The following is a 17,637-nucleotide window of genomic DNA, read 5'->3' on the forward strand; positions in this document are numbered from 1 at the left end:
GATATTTGCACAGACAAACTAGGTAAACACTAGGACATGCTATTTTTGTCTAGTATTTGTCTATTTTTAATATGTCAGTGCTCTTGAAAGGCCGTACAATCCATTACCAGACAGACAGTAACTTTGTGCCCTATTTGTGAGTAAGCTCTGCCTCTGACCTTTCCCAAAAGAAATGCATGGAGACCAAGAACACAGTGCTTGCTCGACAAAAGGACATGCACGTGTCTCTGGAGAAAGTCAAGGGTCTGGTACGCCTCATCCAAGGCCTCTGCCTCCCGCCCCTTCCTGATGCACCATCCAACCCCAATGGCATTGCTAACGGTGAGACAGACCATCCCAGCTCCAAGCACACAGACTGTGGGAGCCTCACTGATAACATCAATGACAACAATAACAGCAAGGACAACTCAAAGAGTAATGACACAGATGAGACGGTGGAGCCAGAGGAGCAGGAGGCGCAGGAGGAGCAGGAGGAGCCAGAGGAGCAGGAGGCACAGGAGGAGCAGGAGGATCTCAACAACAGCACTGGCAACAGCAGTAACCTCAGCACAGCCCCTGAGCCCCCTCAGCCCCAGGCAATGCCCCCCATACACGTGGAGGGAGCCAAATAACACCCCGCCATTTATGGACATCTGTGAAATACCCGTCTGGGAAACCCATTCAGCACCTTTATAAGGTGTCCAAAGTTGCCAATCAAAGTACAGTTTCTTTTTTTCATCTGTCATTGAAATGTCTCTGAGGATGAGTTTCCTGACTGCCAGTCAGGAAACAGAGGGTTTTGTCCAGTACCAGCAGTATGCCAATTCAAGGTCTAAGAACATCAGTGTAAAGGATGATCATAATGACTCTAACGAACAATGATAGTAATAATAATAGTAATAAAGGTTTAAAAACATCACACCAATGTGTGCCTGCAACAGTCGCCGTAGCGCCTCTTTATGGGGGATGGTTCCTTAGGGTGTATTGGTCTGCAGTTCCGCAAGAAGTGATTGGTGAGAGATATCTAAATGCCCATCTAAAGAGGCTCTTCACCAACCTCTCTCCACCATTCTGAAACCAAAACCACAGCTCTGGAGCAGTCATGAAGCAAGCTACTCTTCAGTGTTTGTCTCCTGTTCCTTTCGTTACTGTGATGCTCTTGCAAGCATTTGTGATTCTTACCACTGAGTCGCCATACATGTCCTGTTCCTCCTACATTTAGTGGTCATGACAACCTCCCCAAACACTCATATTCCAAGTCTGCTGAAAGTGACCCCCATCCCAATAATCTGAGGGCTAGTGGGATTCTGAACCTGCAGCAGTGGTCTGTGTACTTCAGATACATGCCATGGTTAGCTCTCGGTCAGTGTTTTGGATTTGTGTGGTCACGTGCCAGTGGACTTCATTCTGGCCTTGGTTTGGATTCATTTGCTCATCTCTTTTCCGTTGTAAAGCACTGATGACAGGAAATGTTGTAGAAGGTGCTCTCAAGGCAGTGGAACTGCATGGGTACAAGAGGTGACACGAATTGACAGGTGAAGATGATTTGGATGCTGTACATTTGTGCAGATCTCATCTCAGGCGCTTGTCCAGCTCACACCCGACTGCTAAGCAAAGAGCAGATTGTCCCAGTGCAGCTTTCACTGAAGGATGAGCAGGTTTAGTTCATCATTCTGTTTTGGAGAGGGGCACTCTAGGCTCTAGGCTTTTGCGCAAACATTTGAAGTTATAGGTAAAGAGAGAACAATGATTTATTATTTTTTACATAATATGTGGGGGAAAATATTCAGGTCTTCCTAGTGCTGAAATGTTAAGGTACAAATATTTACAAGTGCATTTCTGTTTCATAAAACAATGATTTCTAATTTAAGTGTTAGGACTGGAAACATTCTGTAAATATATTTTCTTTATTTTTTTAAGATTAACTTTGCATATAATTTGTTGAATTCTCAACTGCCAAATGTTTCTGAATCCAAATATAGCAGGGAAATGTCTTCTTAAGTTGTAAACATAATGTACCTAAAGTTACATGTGCATAACCAAGAACATCTGTAACAGGTACAACTTCTTTAAGACTTGACCCCAGGAGTGAAGAAGAAGTGAGCTGCAGAGAAAAACTATCAGAGAGTACAGCTATAAGAGAGGTGAAATCACTATGGTTACTATAGATGTGACAGTTTGGATTTGCCAACTGCAGTCAGCGATATTCTGTGTTGTCCTAGCTAGCATATGGTGACAAATAGAAAACTGTCCCATTGAACTTCCTACATTTCCACATTATGCACACTGATCTCAAATTTATTATTAAATCAATATTGGTCAGATGTCGTTAACACTGACGTAGCATCTTAAGGGCTTTCTTTGTTGTTTTGGTTTCTCAGTTGCAGTGGTATCTTATCTCTGAAAGAGCGATTAGGATCCCTATAAGCACAAGTGTGACAAAATAATATGCTGGTGCAGTACTCAATTTGGAGTATTGTTTTGTATATTCCCATATTATCTTTAGTGCACCTGGATAAAACCCAAACTCCTGGTCTCTCATCTGGGGCCTATGACCACCACATCATGATTCAAAATGGTGTGGTGAACACTGGACTACCAGAGCCTAAAAATTCAATTTGTAATGAATTCTTTGTTAATGACATTTGTTCTTGATTCGCCTGTTTGTCTTATGTAAAGGTCACTGCTGGTGGTTTCCCTCATGACCTTCTCCATCATCTCCATGTGTCTTCTCCTTAATGAAAGACAAATGACTATGTGTACTAGAGAGCACAAAAGTGTACTCATGTTGTCCTGATGGGGCAATATGATACTCATCTCAAAGGTCAAAGGTCAGCAGGCAAGCACGAGTGAGGACCAGTGTTGTTTTCATGTGTTCTGTCTTGTATTTTCTATGTGCACACTGCCGTGCTCACCCATTCTTTTTGGCCTTGGTAGCATTAGTCATCTCTTTTATTGCGACTGCCTTAAGAAATAGTCTTCATCATTTGTTTTCCAAAAGTGGTGTGTTTTGGTTCATGTATTGTTGGTCTTTACTTTTCATTGTCTTAAAGAATGTTTGTGTATGGTGTATCTCTTCATCAAAATAATCCTCCTTTGCTTAGAATACAGATGATCATCGGGGGAGGGGAGGGGTGGGCATGGGGACTGCCTGCTTTTGTCTAATGATGAAGTATAGTGTGGGGTCAGTGCCTAAATATGTGTTCTGTGCTTGATTTTTGAGTGCTCTATGTGTCAGTCCTGGGTGTGATCAAGAGAATATTACATTGAACAGTTACAGATAAGCCACATTACTTTTTAATTCTGTCTTACCACAACTTTATTTGTAAATATACTACAGCACTTTTAAAACCTTATTAGTATTATTATATTATTTTCAGAACAGTTGCTTTATTTCTCCTTTTGTACCCTTTTTATTTATTACAGAAGTAAGACCACAGTATTTACAATCCCTTGTAGAATAATTGTTCTGAGAACTGTTATTATGTTTCCAGTTTGATCGGAGTTGAAACAAAAATAAAACTTGCAGATAACAATTTCTATGACCCTGTCAGAATTAGTGTTGGTTAGTTGAAGCCAAGGGGAATAATTCAAACAGTTTAAAAAGTTAAAAGTGGACAAACAAAATCAAAAGAGATATCTTCAAAATATCATTGGTATGCAAGATATTTCAGGGCTGTTGTCAGCTTTGGGCTTTCATATTTTTTTATGTATGTATTTATTTCGGTATTTTTATTGATTTCCGCCTGCAAATGCCAGGATTGGTCAGTGTGCATTTCAGCTTTGCTTCTCCATGTGCTGCAATGTCAAAGCACTGGTACCTCTGAATAAGATAGTATGTGACTTATTTGAGACCAATTTTTGAAGACATAGTGACGTGAACATAGCAAAACAAAAAAAAGCCACCACCAGGACCTTAATATAATATGTAGTATATTAATATGACACATTAAACATTGACTATTGTGGAGTTTACAGTCATGCAAAGTCTATTTCATGTCATGTCTCAAGGCAAGTACTATTATGAATGTTATTCGTCAGATATTTGTTAAACAGACTTATATGGTGAAGTGCACCATTGAAATGAAGAAGTATATATTGTCCCCTTACCCAGCATACCCAAAGAATATGTCCATGCCCATTCAGTCTCACATGAATATGCACCAGCAAAATAATAGTAATAATATTTGATCAAATGACAGCTTGCAATGGTTTTATTTTTTATTTTCTATGGCTGCAAAGATTGTGTTGTAAATGAAAGAAGTGCCCACAATTATTTATGGATTATTCATTATACTGAAACAGGGAAGAAAAGACTAATTGTACCTTGACTATTCTATTGAAATGGAGTTGCCTCAGTTGCAGAATAATAACTGGAACAGATACCCAGACCTTGCCTAATGAATACAGAAATTAGGGTGCAGTGCTAAATCAGGAAAACAATTCTGAATTTTTTGGTTGAATGAAAACGGGGTTAACAGTGTTAACACAAGTAGTTGAACATATGGCTCTTTATGTGTCTTAAATAAAACAAAATACTTTTATCTTCAGGTTTAAATTAAAAGCAAGAGTGGGGCAAACAATTCAGTTTTGTTATTGTGGTATATATGTTCCTGCCAGTTCCATATCAAACACACTTTGACGCCCTGTTTAGAGGAAGTTGATGGAGATAAACCATTTAAATTGAGCTGTGTACTTGCTGTAAACTAGTAGGTCAACAGATGATTCTGACCCACTGTATGTTGTCTGTTTTCTTCCCTATTCACAACAGTGCATTACAATCTGCAACATATGTTGTTTATTGAACTGTTTTTTTCTCATAAGTAATCTAAACACAACTGTGACCTTTATTCTGCACCAACAGCATTCATATCAAGACTTTTTGGTAATATTGATTACCTCCTCCCATTGGATGTTGTGGTAAGAGTTCTTTATGGTATGGTAAAGTTCTGGTACTTCCTCTTAGGTTCTTTGTTTGGCGTAGAGATACAAAAACAAGAAGAGGTATGCTTGATGTGCTGCAAACTTTGGAAATTATTTATGACACAATCTACATATTCTCTTGTAAAAAAAGTTAATTGTATTTTTCATGGGGTTTGAAATACTATCACTTTTTGTTTTCACAACGTATATGTTATCAACCCTTTGTCACGTTCTGTTGTCATCCTGTGTTATACCAGATGTTTGTGAGTTTCTTTACCTCTTTCATGTATTTGAGCCTCTGTTGTGATAAATTATTTGAATGCAGTGTTTACCTGACGTTCTAGCAGAGCATCAAAAGAAGAGGGGATTTTAGGAGCATTTGATCAATTTGTATTTATTTATTTTACCATTTTTGCAATTAAAATGACAAAGTGACACTTTGTGCTCTTATTTGACTACCCTCTGCACACATTTCACATGGACTGGTTTTATATCTAATGTGGTCGTACTGTACTCATCACAGAAAAATATAGTTTTTGAAGCACAATAGCAGTAATAACATAATATATAGCAATAAAGGAAACATTACATTTTGAAATATGTAATTGTAATATTTAATTAAGTTCTGTAATCATAGAATTGTTATTCTAGGATTTAAAGACAAACATCCTCATCATTTGAAATATGGACCTGAATTTCAGATAATAACTGGAACAAAGATCATATCATAATTCAAATCTGTACAGACTTCAGCTCAAAGGCTGTATTGCAAGTTAAATGTATGTTTATATAATTGACACCTACTCATTCATAACTTAATACAAAACTGATGAAAGCAATATGGGAGAACAGTATACTGCCGTATAGTAATTTGATAACCGGCAATTCAAAATGGAAAGACGGCACAGTCATTGATGATCAAATCATGAGCAATGTCACAGCTATGATGCTCCACTCCAACAAATATACTGAGTAGGATTACTGTTAATTTATTTTGAGTAGAAAATTATATATTTTGAAAGCAGCTGCTCTGCCAACCCCTTACATTCAGGTAACAGAGCAGCTGGAGTATTCTTATGTTGCAGTTGGATATTTTTAAAGATGCACTTAATAATGGTTTAGCTGCACCCACACAGTCTCCGAGACGTCTGTCAGTAATGCCGCCTGAAAACTGAACCGCTCTCCAGAGAGAAGGAGGCCTTCTCAGCAATCCGCAGCAATATTCCCCATTCCCTCTTTCTATGCGGTTCCTCTCAGACAAAACGTGAAATGTCTTCATCTTGTGTCTCCTGAGGTCACCACTGCATGGTCTTGCTGCGTGTGAGCTTATTCTTGAGTGCATGCCTCATCTGTAGCATACGTGAACGTTTATCCATGGCAAGTAGGTGTTTGTTGAACTCCACACGAACCTCTCGAATCAGCTGCCACACGGCCGTCTCCACAGCGACGGCGCTCTCTGCCACAGACAACTCAAAGAAGCTGCATCTGCATGGAACATTGAGACACCTGTAGCTTCACAAAAGTCAAAGTTATCACTGATGCAGAGTTGTGTAGGGGGATGACAATAAACCACACTGTAAATACTAATAGTGACTTCAAATTAAACAAATTTGTTGACTTAACACAAGTTATAATTACTTCAACAGAGAATAAAACACAATTTACTCATTTAGATGTTGTTTTACAATGCATCGTGGATACAGAGTCATTTACAGCACGTTTTTACCTGAATATTGTACAAATACAAGCCGTTTGGGATTTCTCACAAATTCTCACTTTCTACAGTTATGAATGTAACTATGGATCAGTGAGACCGAAGGATGACTGTCACTATGGTCTAAATAGAATGATAACCTTTGTTCCGCCAACTCTCAAGACCTTGTAAACAAAGTCATGACCATAACCCCAGGAAGTAGAACTTCCACACTATAAAAGCATGGTTAACTCGCGGCTAGTCCTATGACCTTGAACACCTCAGAACAACACGAATAGTGACAGTCATCCTTCAGTGTCACAGATCCATAGTTAGATTCATAACTTACGACCTATTTCAAACGTCACTACGGTCTGAATAGGATGGCTCATACCAAAAGGGTCGTGAGGAACAGAAGAAATTGTCCAAACCTCGCTAGGCAACAGAACAGCAGTGCTTACTGGTGTTGAACAGGTTACATTAACTCAAATGTACATGGTGTGGACCATGATGCTGCAGCACAAATGTCTCCCAAGGGAGCTCCCTTCAGTGCAGTCCATGAGGTAGCTGCACCTCTGATTGAGTGGGCTCTTATCCCTATAGAAGCTGGAACCCTCTGTTCCACATAAGCATAGGAAATTACATCAACCAACCAATGTGCCAAGACAACCTAGTTTTGCCTTACAAAAGCAGACAAAAAGCTAAGAATGAGAGTTCCTTAGAGGCTGAGTATGAGTCTCTCTCACAGTTAGGGCACAGGTACACAATGCCCTAATTGGACACTGGATGAGCAACTCCTCTCACTCTGCCTGCGAGAAGGAAGAGGATTGAAACGAACCCATCTCAAGTACCTGATTGATGGACTGGGTATTAAGCATGGTTAGGCCCAAATAACACCCTTGTGCCGTCTGCCCTCCTCCATAAACAATCCTCACTAACAGAGAGAGCACACACCTCTCCAACCCATTTAGCAGAGCAGAGAGCCACAAGTAAAGCTGTCTTGAGAGACAGAGCTTTCAAGTCTACGTTAGCAAAGGCTCATATAAGGCCTTAGTGAGACACTTCAATACAACCTGCAAGGTATGGCTTGGACATAAGCGGCGGGCTCCCTTCAGAAACTGACACACTAAACGATGCCGACCCAGTGGCAGGCCATCTGTTCCCCCATGAAACACTGAAATGGCTGAGACATAAACTCTAATTGTACTGACTCCCTTGCCTTGGTCCAACTGAGACCACAGGAAGGACAAGCGGCCTAGAACAGGCTACTGGGTCAGCATTCATGCCCAACCACCAGTCTGAAAAGATTCTCCACCTTAGGGAGTAATTAGCTCGCGTAGATGGAGCTCTAGCATTGCTAAATGTCTTGCAGACAGTCTTGTCTAACTGTTGAGAGACGAACTCCGCAGAGGCATGGAGCAACCAGCAGAACTATGTAATGACCATCTGGAGGCCAGCAGATCTATGTAGCCTGTCTGCCATTCTTGTGAGAGCACCTTGGCCCAAACTGCCACCCTGACCCATGACGTAGCACCAGTCCAGGTAATGGATAGTTTCCATGGATATCCAAAGATTGACCTGGGCTGGACTACCCCGTATCGAGCCCAGATTTGGGTCACAACAACAGTAGCTCCCTTGCCACCTGGAGTCAGCGTAGTGACTTCGTTCCCCCCTGGTTCACAAGCTTCCCTTTGGAGGTTTGGAAGTGACTTAACACTTTCTCCAAACTATCTATCCTCAGAGGAGTGAGACGTACATTCACTTTCTCCAAACCATCTATCCTCAGAGGAGTGAGACGTACATTCACTGGGGAGACCAAGAAAGTTCCCCTGTTGTCGAGGTGGCAGATTGCTCTTCTTCGAGTTCAATATGTTCACCCCTGCCTGACCTCTTCTGTTGACCTCCCCCTCAGGACTGAGTAGACCTCTGGGGGTTGGTGGCATAATTCTGAACGTGGGCACAAAAGCTCTGTTCCTGAACACTAGTGGGGCCCCGACCCACATGTCTAGCCCAGACAGGCTACTGTAGCTTTTAGCCTAAACCTTTGTTTGAAAGTCAAGTCAAGTTAGATTGCGGCAAGCCCTCATTTCCCTTATTGCAGTAGAGTGCTCAGCCCTATCCAGTACATCCTGATAACCTGGAGGAAAGACTTGATCAAGCGTTACTGGCAATTTCATCAGTTCAGAAGTCATCAGAAGCCAAAGCCGCCAGAAGTATAGCCAAAGCCCCCAGGAGTATAACCAAAGCCCCCAGGAGTATAACCAAAGCCCCCAGGAGTATAGCCAAAGCCGCCAGGAGTATAGCCAAAGCCATCAGAAGTATAGCCAAAGTGTTGCGCATTCGAGCCGTATGCACAGCAGCAGTAAACAAACGTGAAATCAGGCAGTCGTTTTTAGCACTCTCTTTCCTTGGGCAGTGAGGATCAGCAGAAACATGGGCTGACCCTTGCGGTGTCCATGAAGCTATTGCCTGTCCTACTGGTGGCATATCACCCTGTCCAGTTCAGGGTAACAGGCATTAGCCAACAGTCTACAGCCTGCACTGAACTGAGTCTTTTGAGATGTGTTCTCCACGCTGTCCCTTAGCACTGAAGCATAATCATCTGTCACTGGAATGCACTGGAATGCACTGGAATGGGGGATTAGTCTGAGATATGTCCTCCCAGACACCTCCCACAGGGACTGGGTCAGACATGGGGGACCTACAAGTTTTGCTGCACTAAGTGCTCTAGTGGCAAGAGTATTAATGGGAACTACCCCCACCTCTGCTGATCCCTCATTCACCTCTGCAGTATCTGAATGGGGATCCGCCCAGTGGCTTCCCCCTTCTGATTGATGTACAGTATCAACCAGGGAGTGGGGAGCAAAAAGAGATAGCATAAGAGCGTCATCTGTGGCATCCTCCCCAGCATGGCACTGAGGCCGAGGTGGAGGAACGCATTACTGACCTGGAGGTAGGGATGATGAAGAGGAGGAATGACGAGCCTAAAATTGGTTCCTCCTCTGAGCTAAACTATGAAGAGCAGTCAGAATCTGAATTTGTGTGTCTGAGCTGCCACCCTCTGCTGGTGGAGCAGGGATTGGACGTTTAGCAGATTGTTGAAGAAATAACTCTGTCTTTGAGTAAACTTGAGTAACTTATAAGTACTAGGTGATATAATTGCAGTTTGTTACAAATACTTATCTCTATATCCCCGTCAGGGTTTATTTTAGAAGAATGACTAGTGGACTATACATTGTCCCTTACATATATCTACACTTCTCTCTATGAATGCTAGTGCTATTTTGTCCCTGATGTTTCTGGGGTTTTTCTGACTTAACCAGAAACAAGTAATGGCGACATCATAAGCAATATTGCAAGTGTGTTCTAATGTTTAATTTTTCTTTCTTCTCAAGATGTGTGCATGGTATTCAGCTTCTGAGCTGATCACTGTGTAAGTGATTTTGAGAGCATATGGTTAGGATTACCCTTATGAGAAGCCCATTGGCAAAATCTAAGATTTTTTGAAAAACAGGAAAACGTCTTCCTGTGTGCTCCATGCGAAATTGATTATTATGTCAATCAGTGCACTTGATGGTGTCACTTAGTGCTTATCATTATGATTCATCTGTTTCTTACCTGCTATCGAAGGTAATGGTGTTTTTAAATGGTAGTTCAAAACAGTACTACCTTCCATACTTTGGCTCACTTAAATAGTAACATTTGTATGAAGTAGATACATGTAAGTCTTACTTCAGAGATATGATGTACCAACACATTTATGAGTTGTGTGATATGCTGCATATGTTTGGAAGCCCCATGTATTGTCCAACAGGAATCACACGGCATGTGGTCCGTAGTCGTAGACCATAACTTGAACTCCTATCCACGTGTATGATGTGTTGTGCATAATAATCTGCTGGATGGTGTTTGGCATCATCGCTTCGCTCACAATATAAATCACACAAAAACATGACAACTATGTATAGCCTCTACCATTGCTTAGCTACCTGCTATAGTTTAAATTAAGTTCTAGTAAGGATCAATGTGTGATTTCTTTAAGAATGTGGATTATTGACCTTGCCTGGCAAAATAAAAAGTATGGATAACTACAAAAACAAAAGTGGTTGCCACAATAAATACTTGAACTTCTTACTCAAATCAAAACAATTTCCATGCTTACATTTTTGGGTAAATACATTTATGGTTTAAGGCTATCAGTTTCAAAACAGTTGAACTAACTTGCCAGGTTTTACAATGTGTATCGAAAACTAAAATAGTTTTGTTGTATTTAGCTGCAAATATTATCCAGTACTGTTATTTATCTGGAAATAATTCTGAATTATAGTTAGTGTTTGTTTAGATAATCCAACTTGAAAAAAGTTACTTGGTACCGTAATTTTGACTTCTCCAAAGTACATGGAAAGCATGTCTAAACTAGATTTTCATGTGAATGATAAGGATTTGTTTGAGTTTTTTAAACTCAAGTTCAAGTCAGTTACACTGGTGAAAATCATTCATTATAACATACAATTCCTACTCTATTTTACTGAAACCAAATTAGTACATTTACACAGGCAAGGCAATCACTTTGACTTTTTTAAGTAAACTATTTACATTGCACAGCACATAAAGTGAATGGAAGCAGAAAACTATATTATTGAAACCTGATTCAGCATGCGAGTGCTTCACAGCAGTGTCTAGTGGGCCCAATGATTTGAGGGGGAACTGAACAATGTAGTGACCTTAGATCAGCGGCCAAAGCCTGTCCTTCTTCTGTCCGTACTACTCGTCCATTTTCTATGTCACACTTGTTAGCAACAATCACAGTGGGGATTCCTGCCAACAGAAAAATGACAATGGACAGAGATTTACTTTTCATGCCTTTCATCTCTCTCTCTCTCTCTCTCTCTCTCTCTCTCTCTCTCTCTCTCTCTCTCTCTCACCCACACACACACACACACACACACACACACACACATACACACACACACACGCACACAGCAGCTCTGTTTAATGTACCTGCTTCAGTAGGAACTCTTGAGGTAAAACAGACAGTTGTTAAAATGACAACTGAGCACAGACAAATTCTGCACATACCCCTCTTAATAAAGAATGATGTAAAGAGTCAACCAGGAACCATGCTAATCCTGAATCCTGCTGAAATGACTGGACCTTACCACCAACAACAAAAACATGTCTGTGCCCACAAGTATAACATCACTGGATAAAATAATCTTGATAAGATGCCAAATGGACAGGTTATTTTCCGATAACATCTTGTATTCAACAATGGCACACACCTGTAACCAAATTCATGATATATCCACACTAATGTTTCTACTATTACTGTGATTTGTTTTCTTTGGGCATTATGAGGATATCTTGAATGAACTGCTTCTCTCTAGTCTAGCATAATATTATAAAGTAGAGAGAGGGAGGTTGGTGTCAGTTACCCAGAGTCTGTTTCCCATGGTCTATGAGCCTCTTCAGACGTGAGACTGACTCAAAGCTGCTGCGGTCTGTGACAGAGTACATGATAAGGAATCCATCTCCCCATTTGATGGAGCTCTCCAAAGAGTTTGCAGCTGGACCCACACACTCCCACAATGGATAGGAAAAAAACTGAATTAATGAGTAAAACAAATGACAATTGACTATTGATGTGACCTCTTGAATTTCAAAAGTCACTATATTGAAGGATATAACATAATATAATACCTTGTTTACTGTATCTAGTATTTCTAGATCAATAGCTTCTTTGTCAACTACTTTCCGGCATCCATATGTCACCTCTGATTGGGAAAACAGACAAAAACTGTCAATAACCTTATATGGACACTTAGTCCCAGGTAATGTATTCCCAAAGACTGTTTTCCTTACCCTTTTTATGGTCGTATTCTCCAATGAACCGCTTGGTGATGAATCTGACACACAGTGCTTTAGTTAAACAAAGAAGACGGTAAGCAGAGACCCACAGAAAAAAAACAGGCCTATCTGAAATACTTTCCAGCAACACACGACTAAATAGACAACATTGGTTTACAATGACAGACAACACACTACACAGAAACAATTTATTTTGCTGTGAACTCTTCTTGTGCACCCCGTTATTACCCGTCTTTCCGCAGTTGTCACGTCCAAGAACCACCAACTTAGCTCTTGTCATTTTTCTGGCAGCTCCAGAGTCAGTCATCTTCAAGTATATTAAAGCCAACAGCATAACACTATTTTCAAACAAGCTAGCCTACATCTACTTACAGTCATGTGTTTCAATTTCCATAAACTTATTGAGTGCCATGCAGTCAAGTTATGTAACCTAAATTAACCTTTTTTTTAACCATGTGTGGTTCAAAACGTCATAGCTGCTTATTTGTGGTAGTCTAATAGATCTGGTCTAACTTTGTTCATTAAACAAATTTAGTAAAATCGTATGAGATCAATATTTCCGTTGAAGCCAATCAAATTATTAAAATGCATCCACTTACCGCTCCAGGAGAGACTCGCGCGCATTTATCACATTAACAACAACGCTATAGTGCGGCAGACAAGCCCAGCTCCGTGCAGAATTTTACTAGAGAGTGATACAATCAGTGATACAAAAGCTTCACTTCTGCGCCATTGTCTACTGTAACCATTCTTAGGCGCACGATGTTTTTGTCGTGTGTGTGTGTGTGTGTGTGTGTGGACAAATGACTATTCTTCCCCAGGTCTCCTGTGCTGTTATCCCACCCTCTGACTATTCGTCACATCCAGTTCTTTCAACTTCAAATTATTTCGCCCTTTTGTGAGACCCATTCCAAATCTCATTAAAGAGTCAGCTGATTTATTGTTGATGACAGCGAAGCATGCTGCACATTGTAGACAGCTAGGATCATCGGTGGAAGCCCAATATCAGCATAGACACACGAGTCAAACAAGGCATTTCTCCATAAACAGCTTTCAGAACCCTTAAACTCTTGAAGGTTTTCATGAGGGTTTCTCCATTCATTTTATCATTTTTAAAACAATGCTGATTATACAATTTGTTGATTCTCAGTACTGTTTTCATAGGTTTCATCATTTCCAAAATTCTGGCATGTTTTTACCCATTCTTTAAAGATGATGTATTTATGACAACTGTGCCCATAACCACCTGCCCGCTGCGTGAGAACACAGGGATGTCCTTGATTAAAATGACAAAAACCCTACAGGCCCGGTGATCTTTGTCTGGCTACAGTCTCTACACGTTGATTCATTATGTCTTTTCAAACAGAATACATTTCAGCTCTAGTTTACAACTACTATGACATGCTACTCTTGGGTTTAGAGTTCAGATAAGGCTTGGATTGTACCCAGTATTTACTATCAGTGTGTTTTTTTTGGGCTATTCACCAGTTTTATTATCAATTATCTTTAAACTGGTCCATCCATATATTCATGATTTAGCAACCTTTTTACCATATCTAAACATTTACGAAAATGCTAAATAGCTGTATTTGAACCCTCTCACACTATAACAACACAGCAACGGTTATTTACATGACACTGCTCAGATATCTTTCCTGCTCAGTTTTCATCACTAGAGTAACGAGTTCATCCCATCATATTCAATGTCACTCAGCAGTGATTCACACACAAACTATTTAAGAGAATCAAGGTACGAATACATACAGTGGAAATGTGTGAAGGAATGGAAAAAAAGACTATATTGTTACATGTTATGTTATAAATCCTGCCATCTCCACATTTTTTAATATAGTTGCTAAGGATAGTATAGAAGATGACACTAACTGCCATATTCTATAGTGAAATTAAACAAGAGAACATTTTATTTTGTTTATTTCTTTTGTTTAACGACTAAATCACACAACGAAAAATAAAACTTGTAATACATCGACCATAAAAACATAATTAAAAGAATGGATAAAATAAGTGATTACAAGAAAGTATTCAATATTAAACTATAATGAATTTATTGAAATATTAAATATGAAGTGCCTATCATAACACTTTGAAGCTGCTAAAAGGCTTTTCTCTGGAATGTAAAAAACAATGATGAGGCCATTTTGTTGTTTGAACATGTATGTTCATGAATATGTAGTTATTATGTGTAATATAAAACACTTGTAGACTGGGTTAGTGTTCTTTATTTATATCCAGGATAAAAGTAAGCCTTAACTAATCCCCAAACTGTAAATTGAGTGACATGCATGTTGTATGACAGCCCTCAATATAAAGGATTAAAAGTTAAACATGAAAACAATACACTTTTTGGACCAAATGTGTTCCTAACTACAAGCAAACTTTAAACTGATTATTTCTTCTTTTCAGGCATATTGAGTTTCTTGTATTTGTGCAAAATGTTATAAGTTGCTGTCCTGGTGGAGTCCTTGCACCTCGTCTTACATGTAAATCCCAAATTCTGAAATTCCGTCACTATCTTCCAATAGCCAGTGGTAGAGATCTTTACCCAGAGGCGAACGGTACAAAACAATAGCAGTTTCCAATGTAGCCACCAACAAAGTTATTATCTGTTCTTCAGAGGTTCGTTATTGTTAGATTATTTGAAAACAGAACTGGAAACTCACTACTTTTGCTGATATACCACTGCTGACCTCCAAATCCACCCAAGAGTGTATCCCACACACGAGATACATGGTTAATTCAAAGAACTTTTCTAAGTCAACAAGTACCACGCTGGTGGGAGCCACTTGAATTCTTTATTCTTCTGTACCAAACATGTACAAGAGGTGTCTCAGACATGTGTGAGCATTAAATAGGCCTATGTATTTGTGGTGAACTCATCATGATTTTTTGATGTGCAAAAAAAATCAACTAAATATGACTGTAAATTCTTATATACAAAATTGATGGGAATTTGGATTGTTGTGTGGCTTGATTTCTGCAGTGATAAATGCACACTTCTGTCTTTAATTTGAGATTAGCGATTCACACCACTGGCCTCAGAAGATGAGTACTGTACACCTGTTGTACTACTGCCTATTATTGCATAGAAAGGACCTTCCATGACAACCTGATTAGTAAACCCATTCCCTACCACAGTGCAACACTCTGCTGGTTTCTGGCATGAGGCTGAATCGATGGTGACCCAGTTTTCATTTCACAGTGAACAAACCATTCATATTATCACCATCAAATGCAAGAACAGTCTTTAGTTTGATCTTTGCAAAGAATACCATGTTTAGCTGAAGTGATTGAGAATGAGCTCCTGACGTATTCTGTGTGCCTCGGAGTCCACGGTGTCTGGGTGTTCAGTTACTTCATCAGACTGGTCTTTAGCCTCTGTCCTCTCAAAGGTCCAAGCATCCAGTCCTGACTGAAGTGAGACATTGTGCAGAACACAGCAGGCCAAGATTATGTTAGCACACTTGTCAGGTGAGTACTGCAGGTAGCCCTTAGAGCCGTCGAGACAGCGGAACCGCGTCTGTATGGCTCTGAAGGTGCGATCTACAATCTCATGTGTGGATGTGTGGGCAAGGTTGTAGCGATAATCAGCAGGAGTCTCTGGGTTCTGAACAGGTGTCATTAACCATTTCTTCAGTGGGTAGCAGGTATCCCCTAAAATACATAACAATAATTAGGCTTTTTTTTTTTTTTTAAAAAGACATTTTGGTAAGTGACCAGTACAAAAACAACAACCAGCTCTCATTGTTGAGTCACTGAAGTGTGTGGTGTATAGCTGGAATCATTTATTCAAATTAGCATATTTGTTAAAATGGTTGACAAACTGGGGGAAGAAACAGAACAAAGCTAAAAGGAATGCCTTACCTAATAACCAGCCTTCATGCTTCTCTTGCTCTTCAAAATACTTCCAGAGAGAAGACTGTTTAAATATCAATTCATCCTGCAGGCTCCCGGGCCAATGTGTCTCAGCGTATTGTAAAAGCCCCCTTGCATCGCAAACAATCTGACAGTTAATTGAATGAAAGCCTTTCTTATTAACATAAGATGAGTCTTCAGCATTGGGTGCTTTGATGGCTATATGAGCACAGTCTACTACACCTATAACATTAGGTATTCCAGCTACCCTGTAAAACTCCTCTTTGGACTGCTGTTTGGTGGAATCATCTCTGGTAAAACCAATGAATTCTGCTGACTTCTCAATCAATGCCTTGGTAACGTTTGTAACACAACGACTCATGGAGGCCTGGCTGATGCCTATAGCATCTCCCATCTTGCTCTGAAAAGACCCCGATGTGTAAAATCCCAGAGCAGCCAGGATCTGTACATCCGGACTGATGGCTCTTGATCTCTGTGTGCGTCGTGTCAGGCTGTCCCGCAAAAGTTCGACTAAATAGTAAATGAACTCTCGTGGAAAACCAAATGTTGTCAACAGGAATTCGTCCGAAACAGTCTCTATGTCAAATCTGTCCAGTGTTTTGTGTCCTCTCCCATGAAGCAATAAATCACAATCTAGTATTGCTATTGGTATTGCCATCATTGATGAATGTTAATTCCAAGGTATATTTAAAGTACCTGTGAAAGTAAAAAAGGCAGTGAGTCGCTCTGTACCTGATTCACAAAGACATCACCATAAAATCCTCAAAAGTCTATAGTTGTGGAATATAACACTAATAATAAACTGAATGTAAACGTGCAGTGTATAAATTATCCTTGCTTAACCTGCTAGAAACTCAACAATGATTCATCCTCCATTGAAAACTAGGTTATCAGGTAGCTATAGCTAATCTAACGTGATAGGTTACAGTAGCAACAAGGCAACGGGATTTTTCACATAACGAAACCAATTCCTGCTTATTGCCACATACAGTAAATGAAACTGGGTAAAAACAGAGATGATATATTGTACACTTACGTTCCTTACCAAATCCATCGGTGGTGTTTAAAGTGTGTTTAGCACCACAAACGTGTTTGAGCTGCAATATTTTCGTGTTTTCAGTTCACATCCGCACTTTCAATATTACATCTACATACGTACCTTATCTAAAATATCAAGTTCAAATAAAAATGTGCTACTTACAACATATTTATGTAGTAATGTTTTGCATACTCATACATTTAAGAGATTTTCATTAAAAAATGTAAACTTCAAGAGAAGT

The 17,637-nt window shown here is 39.8% G+C and overlaps 3 protein-coding genes across 13 annotated transcripts in view; 1 reads left to right on the forward strand and 2 right to left on the reverse strand.

Moving 5' to 3' along the window:
* Positions 1-5,339, forward strand: part of phf21aa (PHD finger protein 21Aa) — a 49,001-nt gene extending 43,662 nt beyond the window's left edge. For all 6 annotated transcript variants that reach the window (XM_031569562.2, XM_031569558.2, XM_031569560.2 and 3 more), the window contains one exon: positions 171-5,339. In XM_031569562.2, coding sequence (XP_031425422.1) covers positions 171-611 — 441 coding nt within the window. In that variant the 3' untranslated portion in view covers positions 612-5,339. The remainder of the gene's footprint in view (positions 1-170) is intronic.
* zgc:110699 (uncharacterized protein LOC325371 homolog) lies at positions 5,281-13,436 on the reverse strand. Of its 5 annotated transcripts, XM_031569566.2 has the most exons (7): positions 13,063-13,426; positions 12,692-12,770; positions 12,458-12,514; positions 12,296-12,369; positions 12,031-12,199; positions 11,320-11,413; positions 5,281-6,387 (listed from the first exon to the last, which is right to left on the reverse strand). In XM_031569566.2, the coding sequence occupies exons 2-7, from the start codon at positions 12,768-12,770 to the stop codon at positions 6,198-6,200; spliced, it is 663 nt and encodes a 220-aa protein (XP_031425426.1). In that variant the 5' UTR covers positions 13,063-13,426; the 3' UTR covers positions 5,281-6,197. The 5 variants fall into 5 exon arrangements, with proteins under 5 accessions (XP_031425426.1, XP_031425427.1, XP_031425424.1 ...); XM_031569567.2 differs by lacking the exon at positions 12,692-12,770 and having other exon boundaries at positions 13,063-13,436; XM_031569564.2 differs by having other exon boundaries at positions 12,692-13,428.
* A 942-nt stretch (positions 13,437-14,378) lies between these two features.
* harbi1 (harbinger transposase derived 1) lies at positions 14,379-17,502 on the reverse strand. Of its 2 annotated transcripts, none has more exons than XM_012814799.2 (3): positions 17,394-17,502; positions 16,346-17,053; positions 14,379-16,135 (listed from the first exon to the last, which is right to left on the reverse strand). In XM_012814799.2, the coding sequence occupies exons 2-3, from the start codon at positions 17,016-17,018 to the stop codon at positions 15,759-15,761; spliced, it is 1,050 nt and encodes a 349-aa protein (XP_012670253.1). In that variant the 5' UTR covers positions 17,019-17,053; positions 17,394-17,502; the 3' UTR covers positions 14,379-15,758. The 2 variants fall into 2 exon arrangements, with proteins under 2 accessions (XP_012670253.1, XP_031425431.1); XM_031569571.1 differs by having other exon boundaries at positions 17,403-17,492.
* Between the last annotated feature and the right edge of the window lie 135 nt (positions 17,503-17,637).

Source organism: Clupea harengus, chromosome 6, assembly GCF_900700415.2.
Source record: "Clupea harengus chromosome 6, Ch_v2.0.2, whole genome shotgun sequence".
Taxonomy (NCBI): Eukaryota; Metazoa; Chordata; class Actinopteri; order Clupeiformes; family Clupeidae; genus Clupea; species Clupea harengus.